The sequence below is a fragment of the Schistocerca piceifrons genome, chromosome 8 (assembly GCF_021461385.2).
Source record: "Schistocerca piceifrons isolate TAMUIC-IGC-003096 chromosome 8, iqSchPice1.1, whole genome shotgun sequence".
Taxonomy (NCBI): Eukaryota; Metazoa; Arthropoda; class Insecta; order Orthoptera; family Acrididae; genus Schistocerca; species Schistocerca piceifrons.
In genome coordinates, this window is record NC_060145.1 from 316535004 (window position 1) to 316560050 (window position 25047).

General features: G+C 37.7%; 1 protein-coding gene across 1 annotated transcript in view; it reads left to right on the top strand.

Annotated features, from left to right (window-relative positions):
• The window catches only part of LOC124712313 (anoctamin-4-like), a 262318-nt gene that overhangs the window by 184975 nt on the left and 52296 nt on the right, over positions 1–25047 (top strand). The window contains exons 14-15 of the mRNA XM_047242606.1: positions 20102–20232; positions 23777–23982. Of these exons, the coding sequence (XP_047098562.1) occupies positions 20102–20232; positions 23777–23982 (337 nt within the window). The remainder of the gene's footprint in view (positions 1–20101; positions 20233–23776; positions 23983–25047) is intronic.

Below are 25047 nucleotides of genomic sequence, written 5' to 3' on the forward strand. Positions count from 1 at the left end.
GAGTTTATGAAACGCTTTACAGCTGAGCCAGGGTTTCCAATAGAGTATTACAATCTTTTATTGACTTTATATTTATTTACATTGCAGTCATCAAATGATGACTTTTGCAAATATCATATGATGTACAAGGTTAATAGGTGTTATTTTTATTCATGAAGGTTTAATACCGTACATATAATACTTATCTACAAAGTTTAATACATTATGTATATAGCTTATAATTCTTCAGTTAATGTGACATTTATTTGCAAGAAAAGATTTTAATTTTGTTCTAAATACATCCTCAGTATGTGCCCTTATAGGGTGTGTAAATTTGTTGTACCACGTTGTGCGAATGATACATGGACTGTGCTCTGCTATTTTTTAATTTTGTTCTTTGCCTGTTATAGCTGTGCTTATTTGTGCTTTGTGTTGCAATTATGTACATCATAACATTTGGGTATGTCATCCTGATATGGTTTACAGAAAAGTGAGGTGCACGCACACACACGCGCACACACACACACACACACACACACACACACACTACGGCACACACACACACACACACACACACACACACACACACACACACACACACACACACACGTACACAGTTAGATATTTATTTTAGATAAGAACATCATGACAGGTCTCCTTGTACCTCAGACCTTGTGTCAACCTAGCAGCTGTCTTTGGTAGCACTAGCATTCTGTTCAAGTGCACATTGACAGCACAATTCTACTATTCTAGCACATAATTTAAAAATGGGAAAATTTTCCAATGGTATACTGTTTCCACTGTTCTATTACATACTGTATCGGATAGGTGACTAAACAAGTACATTGTGTCCATAAGGGAATGCCCTGCTATAGATTTTAATAGCATAAAATGTAGGCATTGCAGAGTGTTGATTCAAGTCACAATTAAAGAGTAACTCAGTTTTAGATGTTGTTCTCCTGCTTGCAATGCAATACAGGCCACATACACAAAATGATGACTCCTGAGCTTTAAGGGGTTTGTGTTATGCAGTTTGCCATGAGCAAATCTTTAATTTCAGTTCAATATTTTCTTTTTATTTTTTTTATTTTAGTTTTTTCTGTGATTCTCAGTGTGGCAAAAACATCCATCTCTGGTATAGTCAGTTTGTAATGGCCAGAACAGTGTATAAAGGGAAAACCATGGGACAACCAAAAGAGTCTAAATAGGATGTTGACTGTATCAGACCATCTTACCGTTGATGTCCTAAAAAGTCTATTCAGAAAGCAAATCTTCATGTACTTCAATTGCCAAAGATGACAGTGTGGGAGGTTCTAAAAAGTTTTTACACATGTGTCCATACTGATTACAGTTGGTACATCCTGTAAAGGCAGGTGACTATGCTGTACGCTATAACTTTGCAAGTGAAGTGTTGCAGTGGAAAGATGACTTTTTCAGTGTTCAGTGATGAGGCACCTTTTAATCTAAGTGGTAAGGTAAATACCCATAATGTTCTTATGTGGGATCTGACACTGTCATGAACTTGCACATCATCAGAGAGATTTCCCAAAATTAAATGTTTTCTGTGCTGTGTTCTGACGTCAGGTGTATGGACTGTTTTTTTCGCTGAATCTACCATTAAAGGGATGGCTTAATTGAACATACTGCAACAATGGCTCTTTCCCCAGTTAGAAGGTGCACTTGAAAAATGTATTTGGTTACAAAATGGAGCTCCTTCCCATTGTCATGTCTTTGTATGAGAGTGATTGAAAATCTCTGACTGTTGGATTATCTGTAATGGCTAATATGACAGAGGGCACCCACATTCACCTGATTTCACACCATGCAATTCTTCCTTTAGGGCTTTATAAATTATTGTTTCTTCATTCTGCCACTATCTAATGATATACCATGGTTGAGATACAAAACTGAAAAGGCTACTGTTATTTCTGTTGCTTACTCCAGATTTGTTAATCAAAGTTTGGGAAGAATTGGATAAGGTTGGACATATACTTGGGCATGTTATGCCATCAAAACTGGTGCCAGAGACAGGGAATCATGTGGCATTGTTCTGGATGTCTTGTCCGAAAATTACCGTGAGCAGATAGTTAGAGTACCAACTCATGAAGGTAACATCTTAGACCTCCTGGCAACAAACAGACCTGAACTTATCGAATCAGTTAACGTAGAGGAAGGTATCAGTGATCATAAGGCTGTGACAGCATCTCTGACGATGGGTCCTACAAGGAATATTAAGAAAGGTGGGAAGATATATTTGCTCAGCAAGGGTGACAGCATACAAATTTCAGAATATATCAGCAGTCAGCATCAAATATTTGGTGATGAGGACAAAGATGTGGAAAACAAGTGGAAAAAATTCAAAGGCATCATTCAATATGCCCTAGACAAGAATGTTCTGAGTAAGGTTTTAAGGGATGGAAAAGATCCATCATGGTTTAATAGCTGTGTCAGAAAAGTGCTACGTAAACAAAGAGCCCTTCAGCTCAGATTCAAGAGAAGTAAAAACCTAGCTGAATGAAGCAAAAATGAGTGCAAGGAGAGCAATGAGAGGAACATCCAATGGTTTTGAAAGTAAGACATTGTCAACCAACCTGAGTAAAAACCCTAAAAAGAGTTTGTTCATATGTAAAATCAGCAAGTCATCTATTCATTCTATCAGCGACCACACCAGCACCGAAATGGAAGGTAACAGAGAGAAGATCAAAATACTGAATTCAGTCTTCCAAAATTGTTTCACCGAAGAAGATCATAACACTGTCCCTCCTTTCAATCGTCGTACAAACATAGAAATGGCAGATATTGAGACTACAGAACTGAATAGCAGCTACAATCACTTACTAGTGGAAAGGCTTCAGGACCAGATGAGATACCTGAAAGATTCTATACAGATTATGCAAAAGAACTTGCTCCCTTTCTAGCAGTAATTTATCGTAGATCGCTTGAGAAAGAAAGGTGCCTAACAACTGGAAAAAAAATGATGGTCATTCCCGTTTTTAAGAAAGGTAATTTATCGTAGATCGCTTGAGAAAGAAAGGTACCTAACAACTGGAAAAAAACGATGGTCATTCCTGTTTTTAAGAAAGGCTGTAAGACAGATACACACAATTATAGACCTATATCATTGACGTCAATCTGTTGTAGAATTATGGAACATGTTTTACGTTCAAGAATTATGACATTTTTGGAAAAATATAAAAATCAACAAACAGAGATCCTGCAAAACTCAGCTCACTCTGTTCCTCCATGAGATCCACAGTGCAGTGGACAATGGCACTCAGGTTGACGCCGTGTTCCATGATTTCAGTAGGGCATTTGACACTGTCCTGCATTGGCGTTTAATGAAAAAAAATACAAACTTACAGAGTATCAGGGCAGACCTGCATTTGGATTCAAGACTTTCTTGCAGATAGAACTCAATATGTCACTCTTAACAGAACTAAATAGACAGATGTAAAGGTAGTATACGGAGTACCACAGGGAAGTATGATAGGACCGTTGCTCTTTACAATATATATAAATGATCAAGTAGAAAGTGTCGGATGCTCTTTAAGGCTGTTCACAGATGATGCAGTTGTCTATACGAAGGAGCAACGCTAGATGACAGTAACAATTTGCAGAATGTACTGCAGAGAATTGATGAATAGTGCAGGCTCTGGCTGTTGACCCTGAACATAAATAAATGTAACATACTGTGCATACATAGGAAACAAAATCCACTACTGTACAGCTACACTACTGATGACAAACAGCCTTTAGACAGCATCTACCATAAAATATCTAGGTGTAACTATCCATAGTGACTTTAAGTGGAATGACCATATAAAGCAGATAGTAGGAAAAGCAGATGCCACACTCAGATTCATTGGAAGGGTCTTAAGGAAATGTGACTCATTCATGAAAGAAGTGGCTTGTAAGGCACTTGTTTGCCCGATTCTTGAGTGTTGTTCATCTGTCTGGGATTCCTGTCAGGTAGGACTGACAGAGGAGATAGAGAAGATCCAACAAAGAGTGGCACATTTTGTCACGGGATCGTTTAGCTGGCAAGAGAGTGTTACAGAGATGCTAAACAAATTCCACTGGCAGGCATTACAAGAGAGGCATTGTGCATCATGGAGAGATTTACTATTGAAATTTCAGGACAGCATTTTTCAGTATGAATCAAACAACATATTACTTCCCCTCATGTATGTCTCACGTACTGACCATGAGGAGAAAATACGAGAAATTAGAGCCAATGCAGAGGCTTACCAACAATCATTCTTCCCACGCACTATTCGTGATTGGAACAGGGTTGGAGGGATCAGATAGTGGTACCAAAAGTACCCTCTGCCACACACCATTAGGTAGCTTGCAGAGTATGATGTAGATGAAGATGCTGAATAACTAAATATGCACATGCTTAACTCTTCTAAGAAAAGGTATGTTAGTTTACCTTCAGTTTGATGTATGATTTGCCTTGATTAATAATCTTAATTAAACTGTAATAATATGCCATTGAAACATGAACAGTCTTTTGTTGACACCCTGTACGATGCACTACTTATTTTACTACATACAAAATTAACATGACAATTATTATTGGTTTTTCCATCTAAATCTTGCTGCAATTAATAAAAGAGTGTCCCATACCAGATGTATTTCACTTTTATATACAAAGCATCTTCTATGGTCATTCTGGTAATATAGATACATAATATGTTTGTACCTTTTTGCATTTAAAAAACTTAAAACAGTATTTCTTTATAAAGTTGGCTTGCAGATTGCTTACAGTGTTTCTGCCTCTTGTTTACATATTCTGCATACCACAGCTTTTTCCTTTGTTGCTGGTGAAGGTTGAGAACAAAAGAAACTTGGTTATACATTGACTTTTGGAAATTTTTTGCCTAGTTTGAAATAACTTTTTGTTAGACTGCATTAGCACTATTTGCACTTCACCTTACTTTACAGAACTTCATAACAGAAATAGAATAAAGTAGTGGATACTACATTACTCATCTTAATATTATTTTTATCAGATGTGCTAAATATTACATAGTCTATCCTATGGGAGGGTAAATCTGTTACTGTGGTATTTGAAGTTACTGCATTTGCAAGACTGCATGAATTTAAGATACCTGATAATTTTAAATTACCAATGACACAAGAATTTGCACCAGTCAATTCTAAAGCTTTGTAATGAGTCAGTGACTCAGGGGATATTTACTGACAGATTTTAATAAACATTAGTAACATTCATCAGTGGAAACAGAGATAGTCCATTTACAGGCCACTCATGCCTGCCTGAATTTTCAAATACTCTTGAGGAATTGGCCTACAACACAATGTTGACTGGCTTTTCCACTGGATAACTTGAAGAGTACCTCTCAGTTTGGTTTTCAGTCAGGACTTTTTACAGGGAGAACTACATAAGATCTCACAGATGAGATCCTTTCAGAATTTGACAACAAACTCTAACGTGTATTGTATTTATTGTCCTATAAATTGCCTATGTTTATGAGGACCACAAAATTCTGCTTGTAATCCAAAAGTTATGATATTAAAGCACGAAAACCTTCATATTGCCTTGAGCTCTGGAACAAGCAGTGTGACATAGTGTTAAGTATCACTGGTCAATGTGTTGCAGCCACTAGTTCAAACCCAACTGCCAGTAGTTATTTAATATTTATCACATCCGGCAGATTCTGAAAGTATTTTATGGTTTTATTCTTTGTATACACTGTAATAATTTATGTTTATATAAATATAATAGTAGTAGCTCCAGTTAGGCAACATATAAGCCATTGCCTACATGGACAGGAACCAGAATGCAAGTATTGCATAGTGCACAGCATTCATATATCCAGGAGACAATTGGATACTAAGTCAACAGTAAGTCAGCTGCACACAGGGATCCATCAGTATTTGACTGAATGGAATCATATGATATGTTTGGCAAATGTGTGCTTTTACTTGTATGGCACAGCACAACAGTGGTTCAAGAAAAACAAAGAGAAGCTCAATAGCTGGGATAAATCCCAGACCAAATGGAATAAAGAATTTGGTGAGAGTCACCAGCAAGTCCACTTAGTGGAAGAATAATTGAACAGGGCTCAATATTATGGAGAAATGACACAATCCTAACACTACATCTTTTAGTTCTATGCCATATTGTGAATCTGAATAAGTCAAAAGCTGACAAAATCTCTCACTTGATGCAAGGAGTTACAGAAGACATATACCATGCTCTACTGGTGAAGGATGTCACAACAACAGTGAAAGTCATCAAGCGGTGCAACTCAACAAGGAAATGCAACAGAAGAAGTGTTGCACGGAAAAGGTGTGCTTGACTTATGAATGTGGTCCCTATGACAGTTGTGGAAGACTGCTGTGGCACGTCTCTCTCATATGCCAGGTTGTCAGTCAAGAGATACAAAATTTTATGACAGCCAGAACTGACAGACCAAGTAAGCAAAAGGTGGCAGCCTTGGAATGTCAACTGCATAAATCAGAAGATAAGAGAGAAGCAGAGCTTAATCAGTCTGTAGGACCAATTTCCCTACCAGCTTAATTCACCAGGGAGAATAGACGTGGCTAATTCAGAATTATGACTCAATGGAAAAGTGATAACACTATCTCACCTCAATCTTTTTTTAGTTTTTCTGGGTATGTTAGTTATGATTATTGTGGAATTCAGTGAGCTGAATTCAAATCTACTTTTAGATTTTTTTCTGTCAGGCACAGTTTTTGAACAATTGTGATTTTAGCTTCTTTACCTGTCACTGTAATAAAAAACGTCAAACTCTAGTGTTTTTAAAAGTTGTTGAAGGCATATTTCAACCAATAAAATAACTACTCAATACATCCACCATTATACACAGAGCTTAAAAAATTAAAAACGCAATAAAAATGCACATTTTCTTACCATTATACTTTACATGTTGTACCATTTATACTTTTATTTCTTCCATTTATGGTGAATGTCCTTGGAGTCTTGAATTATATCCAGCAGTAATCAGCAACATGGGATGTGTCCATTACCATTTGTACTGATGTTCTAAGGTCATGACGTCCGTATGGAACCTGTCTTTATGTTCATCAGACACATCATTGCAGCTTTCTGGGAAGTGATCCAAATGAGAATGCATGAAATGTACTTTGAGAGATATCTTGTATCCTAATTTTTTGTTGTGCAACAAACATCTCATTTAGAGAAGGAAAGTTGCCACTCACCATATAGCGGAGAAAAAGATCCACAGAATTATAGCTTTTGGCCATTAAGGCCATTGTCAACAATAGACACACACACACACACACACACACACACACACACACAACTTGCACACACGTCTGTAGTCTCAGGCAACTGAAACCACACTGCAAGCAGCAGCACCAGTGCATGATGGGAGTGGCGACTGGGTGGGGGTAAGGAGGAGGCTGGGGTGGAGGGGGAGGGATAGTATGTTGGGGGTGGCGGACACTGAAGTGCTGCTGTATAGATGGAGGGCAGGAGAGAAGGTGGGGGAGAGGGGGAAGTAGCAGAGAAGGAGAGAAATAAAAAGAAATTAAAAGACTGGGTGTGGTAGTGAAATGACAGCTGTGTAGTGCTGGAATAGGAACAGGGAGGGGGCTAGATGGGTGAGGACAGTGACTAATGAAGGTTGAGGCCAGGAGGGTTACAGGAATGTAGGATGTATTGCAGCAAAAGTTTCCACATGCGCAATTTCGAAAAGCTGGTGTTGGTGGGAAGGATCCATATGGCACAGGCTGTGAAGCAGTCATTGAGATGAAGGGTATCATGTTTGGCAGCATGTTCAGCTACAGGGTGGACCACTTGTTTTTTGGCCACAGTTTGTCGGTGGCCATTTGTGCAGACAGACAGCTTGACAACCAACAAGCTGTCTGTCCACATTGCTGAATTTGTCTAATTTGGGGGCCAACAAACACACCTTCCTTTATCTTTGCCGGTGTAATACAAGGTAATTGATTAGAGAGGTACACAAATCCTCTCACACTTTTATCGATTGCCTTAAGAAAGTGCTTCATTAAGCTTAGTCTGATGTGAAGTGGAGGAAGAAGCACATCTTCACTAGTTACCAGTTTCTTACACAGAAAATCTTTTTCTCTGTTTTCATTTTTGTAGAGGCCATATTTTTTTCATGTAATGGGAATTTCTGTCTTGACTACCCACTCGCATATGAAACATCAATATATGGTGTAGCCTTGCTGCTTGTCTAATATTATGGCTACGATTTTGACGTCACCACATGTTTTCCATTCATATTCATTGTATTTCAGACATGTGACCGTGTATTCCAAAATTTTATCTGGCTCTTTAGCCCTATTGGCATAGGCAACTGGGACAGAAGGAATCACATTCCCATTGTGGAGTAGAATTGCTTTTATACTAGTTTTGGAGGCATCTGTAAAGAGTTTCCATCCTGTGCACTGGAAGGAAAGTTCTTTCTCTATTCCTGTAAAAAGCTACATTTGTATATCATTTTAGAATATGACGCTCTTTTAACCTAGATACTAGCAGTTCAGCCTTTTTTTTCTTTCTTTTTTTCCCCCAAATAATGGACTAGATCATTTAGGTATGCCTGAGTTAAGAAACATGGGTCTTGATCACTTATATTGTATCACTTCTTTCAGTAGAAGATGTCAAATCCTGACCAACATATTCTTCTTCGCTATCTGTGTTCAAAACATTAGGTGGTCTTGAAGGCACTGGATCGCTGTCAGAGGGTGGCACTGATCTGATTGCAGAAAGAAAATTTGGGTAAACTATGTGTCTGACTTCCTTTTTGTAAAGCCTAAAACATTTGTGAGACCAAAGAAAGAGTCTGTTACATGATCTTGTTGCTGTCTCCAAGACATGGGTGCTGCAAACGACATGGAATTTTTACCCTTCCAACAACTTGTTAATTATACATAACAACTAGCACAAAACATATGTGCTGCCCATCCTTGTCCTGGTCTCCAAGTTCCATTCTGAAGTAATACATGTTGGGCAACATTTTTTCCTATGCATTTCAAATGTGTACCCCCTGCAGACATAACAGAAAGAGTCTGGATTATCCTGGCACATTTCTTCCTAGAAAGAAAAAAATTGTATGAATGTGATATGGTAAAAATAAACACTAAGTTATTTTTAAGTGGGACTTTTCATTTGTACCAAGAAGGAAAAAAACATACTTGATATGACAGAGGACTCTGTAAAGTAATAATTGCTTCTCCAAAACTGGAAGCTGTCTGGTTCTACTTTAGTATGTCAATGATTTTTTTCTAGAAAAAGGGAAAGATTCCTTTCAGCAAGTTTTGTCAATGCCAACTAGATTAATAGATGCATTTCTGTGGATAGAGAAATACATATTCACATGAGAGAGAAAACATTTTAATTGATCTATCACAAACTCAATTCCCAACCCCTAACAATGATTTGTGCATTACAAAATGTGGCAGAGATCCAGAAACAGTGATGCCAAGTGCAGGTTCATGATAATGGCAAAGACATAACCTAAAAGCAGCTAACTCGTACTTTTGCAATTAAATTACAATTGCTAAATCAATATGTCAGCAATGTTAAATGTATAATTTCTTGTGGTGACACTAACACTGAAAATGCTAAAATTAGCCTAACAAGACAATACTGTGCAGAGATAGATACCAATGTTTGGATATTAAAGTGAGCAGAAGTTGATGTTGCCAACTACTTTTAGTAAATTTACCCTTCTTTAGAAACAATATTATTTCTGGATCTAAATTATATATATTTTCATATAACTAAAAAACTGTGTCTTGATGGGGAAGTCCTGACTTCAGCTTTAAATTCTTCAAGCAAAATTGCTTTACGAACAGTTATTTCCAATTTGAAAATTTTCCTTTGTAGAACAGTGAAACCCATCAACTGACCAACACAGGTACAACTAATTCCTTTGGAAAGTTTAACACACTGTAGAAGAACAAGCATGTAGAGGACAGAGAACAACATATCATTGTGTTTCCACTGTGGGTGTCCTGGACACATTATATGCTATTGTAGAGGAAGAAGGCAATTTTTGACAACTGCCACACTGTCAGACATTCCATTAATGCCAGTCAACTGCAGATGATTATAGTTGATCTGTAGGACTAAGCCCATTGCTGTACATTGGATGGGGCTGCTTCCGGAATCTGTCAAAGTCTTTCCTTGTCCCATACAGAGGTGCTAGCTGTTCTCCTAACTGCCAGATTCAGGAGAACTAAGCAAAGTGACCCTCTGTGGAGGTGTGACTGACAAACATGCAAATCCTCCATGGACAACAGTCACCAAGACGTCAGAAAATCTCATCGATACCGTCAACAGCCAACCTGTCTGGGTGCTTATTGACTCTGTGGCTTCCTTCTGTGTAATGTCAGATGCTTATTGTCATCTGCTGAAGAAGGGTATATTTATAATATGAAAGTGATTGCGCTGAAAGCCACACATGGAAAATACATTCAGATAAAAGAAATATGAATAACTACCAATAACAGAACACATCCCTTCAAATTTGTCATTTGAACAAATGTAATAATTTTGTTATTCTTGGATGGGTCATAGACTGTGGAAGATCAGAGTTACAGACTAATGGAGCTATTACAATAAGTACACGTAACAAAGATTGCTCTGGGCAGTTTGTGTTATTGAAGATGTTTTTCCACCATCATCAGTGTTATGAGCTCCAGTCATCAGTTGAGATGCTCACTTAAACTGTGAAGCTTTAGTTAGTTGCAATAATCTGTTGAGGATCACAAAAGAAATCTACATCCCCATGACAATCATGAGCACTGTAGGTGGTCAAGGAGAACTTTGTGTCACTAATTGTCACATAGCCGCAACTCACCTTTAAAGGTATGTGCATAGGAACAGCTGAACCAATCCAGAAGGCGGAGATTAGTACCAACAATGAAGAATCATGCTTCTCTATCCCTGTGGACAATGCAATGGAGGAAGCTACTTTTGAACTACCAGAGGGATCTGATCTGATGGAGGAATAATGCTGGCAAGAGATAGCCATTTTGCAACAGTTTTCATATGCTTTCAGATCTGAGGTGGAGAAAAGATAGACCAAGGAGCCAATTGTAAAACACACATCATCCACCAAGGTGAATAACACATAGTTCATGAGGCACTGGAGAAGATACTGTAGGATGATGTTATTGAATCTTCTGAATGTTCTTTCTCCAGCAGTCCTTGTGAAAAAACAGTAGGCACAAGACATTACTACATCAAGTATGGATGAGTGAACAAAATCCTGAAGAAAAATGTCTATCCATTGCCATGCATTGAGGCCACCTTCGATTGCTTGAAAGAAAGAAAGTATTTCTCAGCTATGGACATGAAGAGAGGCTGCTAGCAAATCAAGGTTGACAAGACTGAGTGGGAAATGACTAGCTTCATAACTCCCGACACTGTATGGTGGACAACCTGTTCAGCATCTTAAATAGATAACATGTCTCTATGACATTGAAGTTGTGTGTGTGTGTGTGTGTGTGTGTGTGTGTGTGTGTGTGTGTGTGTGGTCATCTAAGCTGAAGTACAACTTTGTTGAAATGAGTTCAGACTTCAGGCATCCTCCTGCATCCAAAATTTAAAAAAAGTTCCTCTTCCCCATCCAAGAAATATCAATCTGCGGCATTATTTAATGAATGCCAGTGGAGTCTCTCCTGATCCAGAACAATTAGAGTAGTTAAAAACTCCTCAGGAAATACACAACGTAAGATATTTTCTTGGAATATGCTCACACTACTGGTGATTTATAAAGGACTTATGTTCTAAGGCTTGTCCCTTGCGAGAATTACTGCAACGAGAAATGCAGGAGGATCTGCAGTGAATTGACGCATGGTGCAGGGAATGGCAATTGAATCTCAATGTAGACAAGTGTAATGTGCTGCGAATTCATAGAAAGATAGATCCCTTATCATTTAGCTACAAAATAGCAGGTCAGCAACTGGAAGCAGTTAATTCCATAAACTATCTGGGAGTACGCATTAGGAGTGATTTAAAATGGAATGATCATATAAAGTTGATTGTCGGTAAAGCAGATGCCAGACTGAGATTCATTGGAAGAATCCTAAGGAAATGCAATCCGAAAACAAAGGAAGTAGGTTACAGTACGCTTGTTTGCCCACTGCTTGAATACTGCTCAGCAGTGTGGGATCCGTACCAGATAGGGTTGATAGAAGAGATAGAGAAGATCCAACGGAGAGCAGCGCACTTCGTTACAGGATCATTTAGTAATCGCGAAAGCATTACAGAGATGATAGATAAACTCCAGTGGGAGACTCTGCAGGAGAGACGCTCAGTAGCTCGGTACGGGCTTTTGTTGAAGTTTCGAGAACATACCTTCACCAAAGAGTCAAGCAGTATATTGCTCCCTCCTACGTATATCTCGCAAAGAGACCATGAGGATAAAACCAGAGAGATTAGAGCCCACACAGAAGCATACCGACAATCCTTCTTTCCATGAACAATACGAGGCTGGAATAGAAGGGAGAACCGATAGAGGTACTCAAGGTACCCTCCGCCACACACCATCAGGTGGCTTGCGGAGTATGGATGTAGATGTAGATGTAAATGTAGAGACACCAAATTTTCCTGGAACTTGGTGCAAAAAAGATTTTTTCTTGTCTTTAAGGAGGTGCTGATGTCATCTCTGTTGTTAGTGCTGTGTGATGGGTATGCTGGGACAGGACGTAGCCATTGTGGGATAATTAAAGTCTGAGTGCAATTCAGGAAGGTGCCTCCAGAGAACTCTTCAAGTCCAAGATGAACTACTCTGCAACTGAGAAAGTGTGTCTTGAGCCATCAACAAGTTCTGGCCATATTTATTTGGCGAAACTAACCTGAAGGCTCAGTGGGGTGAACTGGTGAGATGGCACTGAGGCGTCAGGAATACAATGTCATAGTGGTATACAAAAGTGGACTTAAATGCAAAGATGTCAAATGTATTTCAAGGAATCTTTTGGTGTAACACAGCAACATGGATGAAATCTCAGTATCACTGCATTAAATTATATTTCCACTGAATGAAGGAAAGATCATATGAGATGAACTATAATCTTAGGGGGCAAAAAGGGTTGCTCAGCATCCCAATTATCCTCAAGTTTCCCCACAATGCTCCAACATCTGGACACCAGGAATTCATGAAGACTCTAGATAGAATCATATGCAGGCATCACTGACCAGTCCATTACATACTGTATGAGCCACTTTAAGGGATGCCAATGATGAAAACACAAGGCAATTACACCCAGGGCATTTCATACCATCATACCATGCCTGCCTGCAGTAAGTCCACCAAATTGGAATTGACTTCTTTTCACAAATTCGACAGATGGAAATCGATGTGTAGTAGTCTTCACTGACTGTCACCCACTATATTGTCACCAAAGCTACACTGGCTGCCAAAGCCCAGAAAATTGTAAAGTTTCTTGTAGAAGACATCATTTGGAAGCATGCTGCAGCCCATGAGATAATCTCTGATTATGGAAAAGATTTCCAGTTGAGATTTGTATCAGAGGTAATTTCTTTTGTGACTTCATCCACATGATGACAACTGCCTACCACCCACAGATGAAAGACCCCACAGTGTGCTTTAGTAAGACATTGGCAAATACACTTTTGATGTACGCTGATGTTGAACAGAGAGTTTGGGATACATTATTCCCCATTGTGGCATTTACGTACAAGGCAGCAAAGCAGGACATTACAGGTATCACTTCATCTTTTTTGCTCTGCAGTCATGAGGCAAAAATGACAATGAAATGCAACAAGCAAAAATGAGAAAATTACTCTTACTGTCATTCTCATTATATTGCTCAAAATATGAAATTAAAAGAATTTAAATTTTCCTATTTAAGGAAATCCGAAATAATTAACTGTTTTGTCTCTGTGTAAGAGCAGTGATCTCTACCAGTCTCACCACTGTATACAAAGCATCAAGTGCTTAATCATCACCTTACGCTCTACCAATATCCTGCCTCAAAATGTTAATAGCCTCCATAGCTTCTCTAGTGCTTGGCACTACTGGTTCTTGGTCATCACCTTCATCATCCTCTCCACCAATTAACTCTCTTCCCTTCTTCAGAAGACTTGGTACTGATGCTATCTACTGTTGGCATCTCTGGAGTGATGACTGAAGCATAAACACCAGTATACTCTTAAAACATAAACAATATGCCTATCACAGAAAAATCCGTAGACTCAGACAAATCTTCTTCTTGTGGTTGCTGTGCATTTTCTGTGAACTTAAATCCTGCTTTCATGAAGCAGTTAGAAATAGTTAAAGAAATCACATCCATGCTTTGGCTACATAATGCATAGCATCCAGAAGTGATATGGTCATAGATCTTATGTCCATGCCATAATTGTGCATAAATACAGCCTTCTAGACAAGCAGTTTTATATATTCCAATTTGAATGAATGGATAAATCCCAGATCTAACAGATAAAGCTGACTTGTACAATTAAGAGACAGGAACACTAACTTAACTCAACTATAGATCGTCAGGGTGTGCTGTCATCTGTCAAGTAACGGCATTATTTTCCTATTTTTTACCCCCATTTTAGCATCCAGTGCATGGGTGGTGAATGAGGAGATGGAATTGGTCATCCATCCACTGCTGTTGGATTCAAAATTAGTAGGTAGAGTTCTCACATTTTTAAGGTATCTTCACTTTTTAAATTTGCCAATTACCAAAGGAGGTAATTCTTCTGACCCATTACCATTGGCTGTAAGTAAAACGGTTATACCCTGCTTGCTCAGTTTCCCACCATGGCATTTCTCACCTTTAAAACATAAGGTCTTACTTGGTAATACATTATCAGTTTCATCAACATTAAAAATATTTTTTGGATCATAATCTTTAAAAATATCTTGCAGTCTATTTTTCCATTGATTCACAGTTCCACTGTCAAGACTTATGCTTTCACCACACAGTTAGTTGTAAACAATATTATGATAAGTTTTAAATCAGTTGATCCAACCATTCGATGCTGTGAATTTGGTGATCCTCATTTTTACAGCAAACTGAAGCACCTTTTCTCTCAATATGCTGCAATCAAGTGGAATTCCTGATGTTCTCATCCTAACAAACCACTCTGAAATGAGTTTATCCAAACACTCACATGCTGATGGCCAAATGCCACTGATTCAAGTTACTACAGAAAATGGCTTTTACACTAGTGTTTGTTTCCTTATTATTATCAGTATGGTAATTTTTTTTTTAATTTTTTTATTTTATTTTATTTTTTTTATTTTTTTTTTATTGTCAGGATTACAGTTCCTTTGTTGCATTCAAAGAAGTTGTCATGATATGGAAAAAGAAGTAGAATATAAATTTTGCTGACTGCTGTTAGTGAAGTTTAATCTGAGTGCACATTTAGTTTCAGAATTCTTAATTAAATATGCAGTAATCATTTTATTTTTGAGTGACAAGAAAGAAGACTTCTTGCATAGTTCTTTTGGTGACATGTTGGCATGATTCAGAATATCTTCTGTTGACTGCCTTCTGTTTTCAGTTGTGGCAACTGACAGTAATAACTCTAACAGCAACCTTCATTCTTCTCATTGTGTTGTGTTACAACAGAATTAATTTAATTTTGCAATCATTTACACAGACAAACACAACTTTTGAAGATGGCTGTTTCTATGATGGGCTTTCACAAATCATTGTTACTTCTGCAGGAAATACATTAATCCATACTAGGAGTGCAGTCTTAGGTTGGTATGCCCTAATGTCAGATGTAAACATTCCTCTTCGAGGTGCTCCATAACATGATGAAAGTTTCTGCTCTCTTCTCATCAAGGATGTCTCTGAGTTGAGTGATGTGTGTTTGTGTGTGTTAGCACTCAGCCACTGTCTTCAGGATAATCACAAACAGTGGCTGAGTGCTGACACACAGGTTTCCCTCTTCATTCTGATCATGTCCAATGGTGTAAATAAAACATGGAAGCAAAAGTCTTTCATGAAACCACATTAAAAATGTATTTGTGTTCTAATGTAAGACTATTGATAATCATTATAAAATTATGGTAAATAATATTTGCAACACAATTTTGGTTAAAACATTAAAGTTGACAGTCTTCATAAACAGGAAACAATAAGCACAAAATCTACAGCCTGTTACTGAGAAGGTCACTCAGTTCAGGGATGCCCTGGGTGAGAAATAGGGCAAAAATTGTTGTGGTGTCACAGAGCATCTTGAGGAGGAGTGTTTATATCTGACATCAGGTGGTACCAACCTAAGATATGCACCTACTACAGGTTTGTGTATTTCACATGGAAGTAACAATGATTCATGAAAGCCCATTATAGAGACAGCCATCTTCAAAGGTGGTGTTTATTTGTACAAACAATGTGAAATTAAATTAAAGCTGTTGTAATACAAGACAATGAGTAGAAAGAATGTTGCTACTAGTCACTGTCATCATATTGTGATTGTCATTAAGGTACTGCCTCAGCATACTTTTCCACTCTTCCAAACACTGGGAACCTATAATACAGGCAGCTGTGACACAATAAGCTGTCAATGAAAATCTTGCTTACCCCATTAATGCTATGTCATTAAGGTACTGCCTCAGCATACTTTTCCACTCTTCCAAACACTGGGAACCTATAATACAGGCAGCTGTGACACAATAAGCTGTCAATGAAAATCTTGCTTACCCCATTAATGCTACATTACATGATCAGTAACTTCGCGCATAGTCTGTGTTTTGTGCTATGTTTCAAGGCTGACTTTGGGCAAGAATACAATGTACTTCTTGCAGAAATCTGTATGAAAATCAATGCTAAAGGTTGTGAAAACATCTAAGAAAATTTAAAATGTTGTAATCCAGAATTGATAATGATGGGGAATCATTGTATTGAGAGAACGAGACTTCTGTTGGGACTGACACAAAGGAACATAAAAAGTGAGAAAATGTAAAATGCAGGAATGTAAAAACAGGGTTTTACTGTGGATACACATTGTTCCATAGAAAATCCAGTGTGGTGATGTAGACATTAGGCTAGCAATGAGAGATAAGCAGCAGCTCTTGAAAAAACAGCTTTGCTGATAATTTCACTATTTTAATCTTATCATGAATGAACATCATTAGCTTTCAGGAGTTCAGTTATAGTTAATTACAATTCTAACAATAGAAACTCCAGCTTGGAATACCAACAATATAAGATAAAGGGTAGATTGCTACTCACCACAAAGATGACACATTGAGCTACAGACAGACTGAACGAAAAGACTGTTACACATTTACCTTTCAGCTAAAGCCTTCTTGAGAAATGTAAACACACACATATTCATTCACACAGGCAGGTACACCTCATGCACACATGACTGCCATCTCCAATCCCAGGTGTCGGAGATGGCGGTCGTGTGTGGGTGAGGTGTGCTTGCTTGTGTGAATGAATGTATGTGTGTTTCCTTTTCTGAAGAAGGCTTTGGCCAAAAGTGAAATGTATGGCAGTCTTTTTGTTGTGCCTGTCTGCAACTCAAGATGTCATCTTTACGGTGAGTAGCAATCTATCCTTTTCATTATATTGTTAATTGCAATTCTGTTTTTGACAGCTACATCACTTAAATAGTTCCATTTTCCTGAAAAGTCACCTTCAGTGTAAGATCTATGAGACAAAGGATGAATGAATGAATGAAGCAAAGAAATTTATAGTAGTGTTGTTATAAACAATATTTATTGTAAATAAGGCACCTTTCATATGTAATAACTGTTTACATATTGGCTGGTGGCTTTTATCTTGGGATGTTTGACCGACATTTGTTTAATGATTTTTCAGATGTTTTGCCAGCAGAAGTGACTGGCATTGTCAAATAGTCACCCTCAATTAGTGATGAAAGTCATTAGGAACATGGAAAATTACCTACAATTATATTTACACCTGCCTGCAAGTGACAATATTTATCTACTGCTAATGATGACAGATCTGCATTTCACTCCTTTTCACATATTTGGGATTCATAAGGATGAAATGATGTTTACTGCTGAAAATCAATTGTATCAAAGTTTAGAGGCTGTTCAACAAGAATGTTTGGTTTTTGTAAAGGACTTTAAAAACATTTTCAACATTTGGAAGTGTTACATTTCTATGGTTAATATTGAATTTCTACACAGAAGAGGACAGAACAAAGATTTAACCCACTCAACAAAGTACATGCAGTATCTTCCACTGGCATTTGTACTGTACTATTGGTTTAATTTCTCATGCCTCATAGTCATTTATCGTACTGTTAAAGCTTCATTTGCAGTTTTCATGTACTTCAGAGTACTAGTTCAAGTTATTGAACAAAAACAAAAAACTGGTGTACATGACTTTTCAGTTTCGATTCAGATTCATGGTTCCTGTTCTGGTAGTATAAATACTGTCCTTTACCAAGGTTGGATTAAACTGCATTTAATTACTATGCACTCATTCATATATTTGATCTGTTTGCATAACGTTTATGGTATAGGTCTTTACTGGAGGAAACAGGAAACAAGTAGAAGCAAATTTATTTTGCTTTGTTAGTCACTGCATTGTCTTCTTTGTATATGATGGTGTACTTTATAATCACTAACTGAAACAAAACTAGTTTTCTAAAACAAACCTCCAGCAATGGAAAATGAGCCTTGACAGTGCCAACATGACAACAACACATATGTTGTTCAGTATCATCCATCTGTATATTTGCATAACTATCAAGTGCACAGCCATAGATGAAAATCAGATTAAGCATGTAACTGAAAAAAAGCTTTTTTGTAACTGTTGTACATTTGTCATATAGCTCTGTTACTGGGAAGTGTTAAATATCAGGCTTCAGCATATGAGGATAGTCTTCCTCAATATTTTGGTTCACTGAAATACTACATATGAATACTGTGTATAGAGGAAGTCCACCCACATAGATGATTACTTAAATATCTCTGCCACAACTATTTGGCACCAAAGTGGACAGTGTTGAAGACACTGGTCCAAGAAACAAGCCAAGTGAGGTAAATATTTTACAAAATACATTGTAAAAATGTAGATACGTTATGAATACATGAGACTTCAATAATTTTATCCTTCTGAAGCCATGGTGGCAGAGGACTGTAGGAATTATTTATTACATGTTAGAATGAAAACTATGTTTGCAGAAAATTGGAAAAAAATTGTAATTTTTTTAAAAATTTGGTAAACAGTGGCTCTATTGCAGAAATAACAATTTCTGATTGAAAATTTTAATGTCAGTTCACATCTTTAAGTGTTAGTGAAAAGTAAGCTTCAGGAATAAAACAGAATATATGACATAAAGCCCATGCGAAATGATAGAAAAACAAGGACTGTAGAAATAGAAATTAAATAGTGCAATATGGGATATGACTTACAATGAATTTGAGCAAAGTAAACAAGTAAAATTATGAAAAAGGAATTACTGAATGATACCAACAAATAAATAAATCAGTATGAAAATGTTAAGAGAAATTTGTCACTTGCTCCCATTAATGCTTTGTACATAATGAACCAGTCTTGATTCTATGCAATTTAGGCTTCCTTTTGTAAACTTTAAAGACTATTTCACATCTTCTATCTCCTCTCAGATTATTGTAGAAAGAACAACAGTCAGTACTTGCAGAAGAGAGTTTCCATGAAAGTTTTCCAAATTTTATTGATCAGAATATGTGACATTAAAGTATATTAATAATATGAGATATAAATCATAAATAAGAGGAACTGAAAAAAAAAGTACTTTGGAAACAAAATGAAAGAATCATCACATTAACTTTCATGAAGAATATTCTGTAGTTTTCCACCAATTGGTTAGCATATGTGTGATTTTGTTTCTATAAAGCATGACAAAACTTCTTTGGAGAATACAACTTAAAAATCAATTAATCATGTAAAATTGATAAGAAAGAGTTTTTTATGAAGACTGGTACAATAAAACAAGGTTATAAAAATTTACAGAGCCATAATAAAGGAATAATGAATAACAATAAATCAACATTCATTTGGTGAAATACTTGTGTCATCTTCAAAATTACTGCCCATGTTCAACTGAACAGATGTCTTAACACAGTGGTAAATGCTCAAATAACTATGAAGAAATAGACAGTGGAATTATAAAATTGACTTCTCTTGTTTCTAGGTCACTGAAAAACTGGTGGAGAAAACGGTCAGCCAGGAAAGGTGCTGTTCAATTAACATCTCCCTGGGTAAGGGATTATACACTTGTACCTTTTGATTCACTTACACTCTTCAGGGAGTATTTGGAAATGGGTAAGGTTCCTAAAATTCCTAGGTAAAATAAATCACCAAAAAAATCAATTTTTGACAGTATAATGTGATTGGATACATAAAAGTTCTCCTCACCAAGCGGTGGCAGGAGAACACACAAATATATTAAAAAAAGTGTTTTACATATGTGAGCTTTTGGACCCAGTGTCTTTTTCTTCTGGCTTAAGGGTTGAAGGGAAAGGAAGAGGGGTGAAAGAAAATGACTGTAGAGGTTCAGGAAAAGGGATAGAGTTTGGAAAAGTCACCCAAAACCCCAGGTCGGGGAAAACTTACTAGATGGAATGAGACAAATAGACTGATTGTTGGGGACTGCACTGGATTGGATTTGAAAATCTGGAAGCATAAAGATGGAAGACAGGGTAATATGCAAGACAGAGATTACTGCTAAAATATTGTGCACAAGTTAATAAGAGTGAAAAGCTAAGTGCATTTTGGGAGGGGAATGGTGAAAAATAGACAAGTCAGAAAATGAAAGATGTAGATGTAGAAAGCTAAAGTGGACTTAAGAAAGTAGTAGTTACTGTGGAGAACAGCTGAGATTGAAGAAATTAATGTAAATTAAGGCCATGTGGTTGGTGAGAACAAAGACATGTAGCATTCATTCCAACCTACTGGTATTTGGGGGAAGAATGCAGATGGCACCTGTGGTGAAACGGGCATCGAGATTACAACTGTCAAGTCGTAGAGCATGCTCTGCAACAGGATATTATGCCCATTCATCTTAACTGATAACTTGGTGGTAGTAATGCTGATGTAAAAGGCCACTCAATGTTTACATAAACAGCTGGTATATGAGATGAATTGTTTCACAGATGGCTCTCCCTTTGATAGTATATGTTTTGCCACTTACGGGGCTGGTATATGTGGTGGTAGGAGGGTGCATGGGGCAAGTCTTGCAGTGGGAACTGTCACAGGGTATGAGCCATAGAGTATGGAGGTGAGTGCAGAAGGAGCATAGGGCCTGACAGGGATATTGTGGAGATTGAGAGGAAAATAAAAAGCTATTCTGGGTGTGGTGGGCAAAATTTCAGGCAGGATGGACCTCATTTCAGAGCAAGACGTTAGGAAGTCATAGCCTTGTCAAAGTAGTTGATTAATATGTCTAAGACCAAGATAATACTGAGTGACAAGTGGCGTGCTCTGAAGTTGTTTTTTGGAGGCATCAGCAGTACCAGGATTGGATGTGATGGCCCGGGAAACCTGTTTTTGAACTAAGTTGGTGAGGTAATTAAATCCAGTGAAATTTGAGGTGAAAATTGTGGTATATTGCTGTGAAGAGTCTGCATCTGAGCAAACAGTTTGCCTTGAATGCTAAGGCTGTATGGGAGGGAATGTTTGACATGGAAAGGATGGCAACTGCCAAAATGTAATTACTGTTGTTTGTTAGTAGGTTTAATGTGGACCGACGTATTTAGCTGGCCTTCAGTGAAGATGAGATCAACATCAAGGAACGTGTCATGGGTTTCAAAATAGGATCATGTGAAATTTGATTGGGGGAATGTGTTGCTGGACTACTTCACCTTCGAGGGGCCCTCCCAGTCTCTGCAATATCCTATGCTCCTTCTGCATTCATCTGCCTACCCTATGCCCTCCTATCCCTGTGACTATCCTTACTGCAAGACTTGCCCTATTTACCTTACATGAAGTTGTTGTTGCACTACTTCACCTTTTAGGGTCAGACGTACAAACAGATCAGGGGTATGGTAATGGGAACCAGGATGGCTCCCACCAACCTTTCCATGGATTGCGTGAAGGGGTCTTTCCTGGAATCCATAAGCCTTCAGCCACTGGCTTAGTTTATGTACATTGATGACCTCTTTGCCATATGTACTCATATGAGACTGACCTGTTAAAATTCCTGGAATCTCTAAATACATTCTCCTATTCTGAATCCCATGTCACTTTCCTTGATGTTGATTTCATTCTCACTGAAGGCTAGCTACACACTTCTGTCCATATTAAACCTACTAACAAACTCTAGTATTTACATGTTGACAGTTGCTCTCCTTTCCATGACAAAAATTACCATTCATGCAGACTTGGCATTCAAGGCAAACTGTTTGTTTGCATGCAGACTCTTCACAGCAATACACCACCATTCTCACCTCAACCTTCACTGGATGTTATTACTTCACCAACTTAGTTCCAAAACAGATTTCACAGGCCATCACACCCTATCCTGGTACCACTTATGCTTTCAAAAAACAGCTTCAGAGCACACCACTTGTCATTCAGTATTATCTTGGTCTTAAATGTGTTAATCAGCTACTTCGACAAAGCCATGACTTCCTAGAGTCTTGCTCTGAAATGAGGTCCATCCCATCTGAGATTTTGTGCACAACACCTAGAAAAGCTTTCCATTGCCTTCTCAATCTCTGCAATATCCTTGTCAGACCCTATGCTCCTTCTGCTCTCACCTCCATACCCAATGTCTAATACCCTGTGATAGTCCCACTGCAAGGCTTGCCCTATGCATCCCCCTACCACCACCTTTACCAGCTCTGTATCGGGCAAAACATATACTACCAAAGGGAGATCTCCCTGTGAAATGACACATTTTATATACCAGCTGTAATGTAAACACTATATGGCCTTTTACGTCAGTATGACTGCTCCCAAGTTATCAGTTAGGATGAATGGATATAGGCAGAGTATCTATACTGGCAACACACAATATCCTGTTGCAGAGATGCTCTACAACATGACAGTCATGACCTCGGTGCCTGTTTCACCACACATACCATTTCGTTTCTTCCCTCAGACCCAAGTTTCTCAGAACTCCATAGGTTGGAAGGAGCACTACCACCTATCCACAGTTCTCGCCACCCACCTGGCTTAAATTTACAGTAATTTCTTCTATCTCAGCATTTCTCCACAGTAACTACTCCTTTCTTCTCTCTGTTTTAGTTTTCTACAGCTTTCATTTTCTGACCCATTTATTTTTTGCTGTCCCCCTCCCATCTCTATCAAATACAATGGTTTTAGCTTTTCACCCTTATTAACTTTTGTGCAATATTTTAGTAGTAATCTGTGTCTTGCATATTACCCTGTCTCCCACCTTTAAACTCTCAGGTTTTCAAATCTCATCCAGTGAAGTCCCCAACAATCAGTCTTGTCCCATCCAGTAAGTCTCCCCTGACCCAGGTTCTGGGTGACTTTTCTGAATGCTTAGCCTTTTTCTAAATCTGTCCAGTCCTTTTCCTTCATTTCTCTTACTTCACCTTCAACCTTCTGCCGGAAGAAAGAGCCACTGGCTCCAAAAGCTTTCATACATAAAACCTTTTTTTTTTAGAAGTGTGTTCTCCTAGATAAAATAAATTCATAAAATACATAACATGTCACTTGTTGTCTTCAGTATCTTCACTCTAACAGTCTTTGATTTTATGCCTTTTTTTAAACACTCTAATATACTTTTTAATTTTGATTCTATGTTTTCTCTGGTCATTCTAATACATGTTTTTTTTTTTTTTTAATTTATCTCTGTTGTTCTATTTATTTACCTTAACATATGTTCTATCCATTTCAGTGATTCAGTATGGATTTGTGACATTATTTGTGGCAGCATTTCCTCTAGCTCCACTCTTTGCTCTTCTAAATAACATTGCAGAAATTAGAATTGATGCAATGAAACTGACTACTCAGTTGCGACGCCCACTTCCGAGAAGAGTGAAAGATATTGAACCATGGTATGGAATTCTGTCAGCAATAACAAGTGTTGCTGTTGCAGTAAATGTAAGCAATGACTTTATAACAACAATTATGGAAATTAATTATTTGTTTTTGAGTGGTGTTATCATCATCTGAGTGAGAATTTAATTATTCATTTACATGTCACTCATTATTGATACAATTTACGTGTAGTTTACTTGAGCAAGGTTGACAAATTAGCATAAAGATTAATTACTTCTGCCCTTGAATACTCTACAGTAGATACCCAACTAAAACAACAAACTTTGACCCCCAGATTTTCTAAGATTTAGATTCTGTGATATAACAGCAATAATGATTATCCGATACACGTTGTACTATATTAACTTTCAAAGATTTTCTGGTAGTGTAAGAATACAGACCATTTCCCATTTCATAACATAAGGCCCCGGCAGTTTTATTTATTTAAAAAAAAAAAAAAAAAGTGAGAGAGAGAGAGAGGGGGGAGAGAGAGAGAGAGAGAGAGAGAGAGAGAGAGAGAGAGAGAGAGAGAGAGAGAGAAAGAAAAAATGAATACTAATTATATTAAACAGTGGAATCTCCAGGTTGGAATATCGACAATGTTAGGAAAAGGAAAGATAGCTACTCACCATAAGGTGACCTGTTGAGTTGTAGACAGGCACAATGAGTAGAGTATTACACATTGTAGCTTTCAGCCAAAGCTTTCTTCAGCAAAGAAAACACACACACACACACACACACACACACACACACACACACACACATTCACACAAGCAAGCAGACCTCATGCACACATGACTGTTCTGACCAGTGGTGAATGAGATGTTCTTGCTTATATGAATGTGTGTGTGTGTGTGTTTTCTTTGCTGAAGAAGGCTTTGGCCAAAAGCTATAATGTGTAACAGTTTTTTTATTGTGTCTGTTTACAACTCAGTGGATTATCTTTATAGTGAGTAGCAATCTTTCCTTTCTCTAATACCAATAATTTTTATTAAAAGGCAGATACTGAAACAAAAACCATTCTAACAGTGCTGGAAATTCAAATTTATAGATCCAAATGCATCACCATCCATCCATCCATTCCAGCACCCTATATCTAACCAGTGCCAGGTTGAGTCTACTATGGTG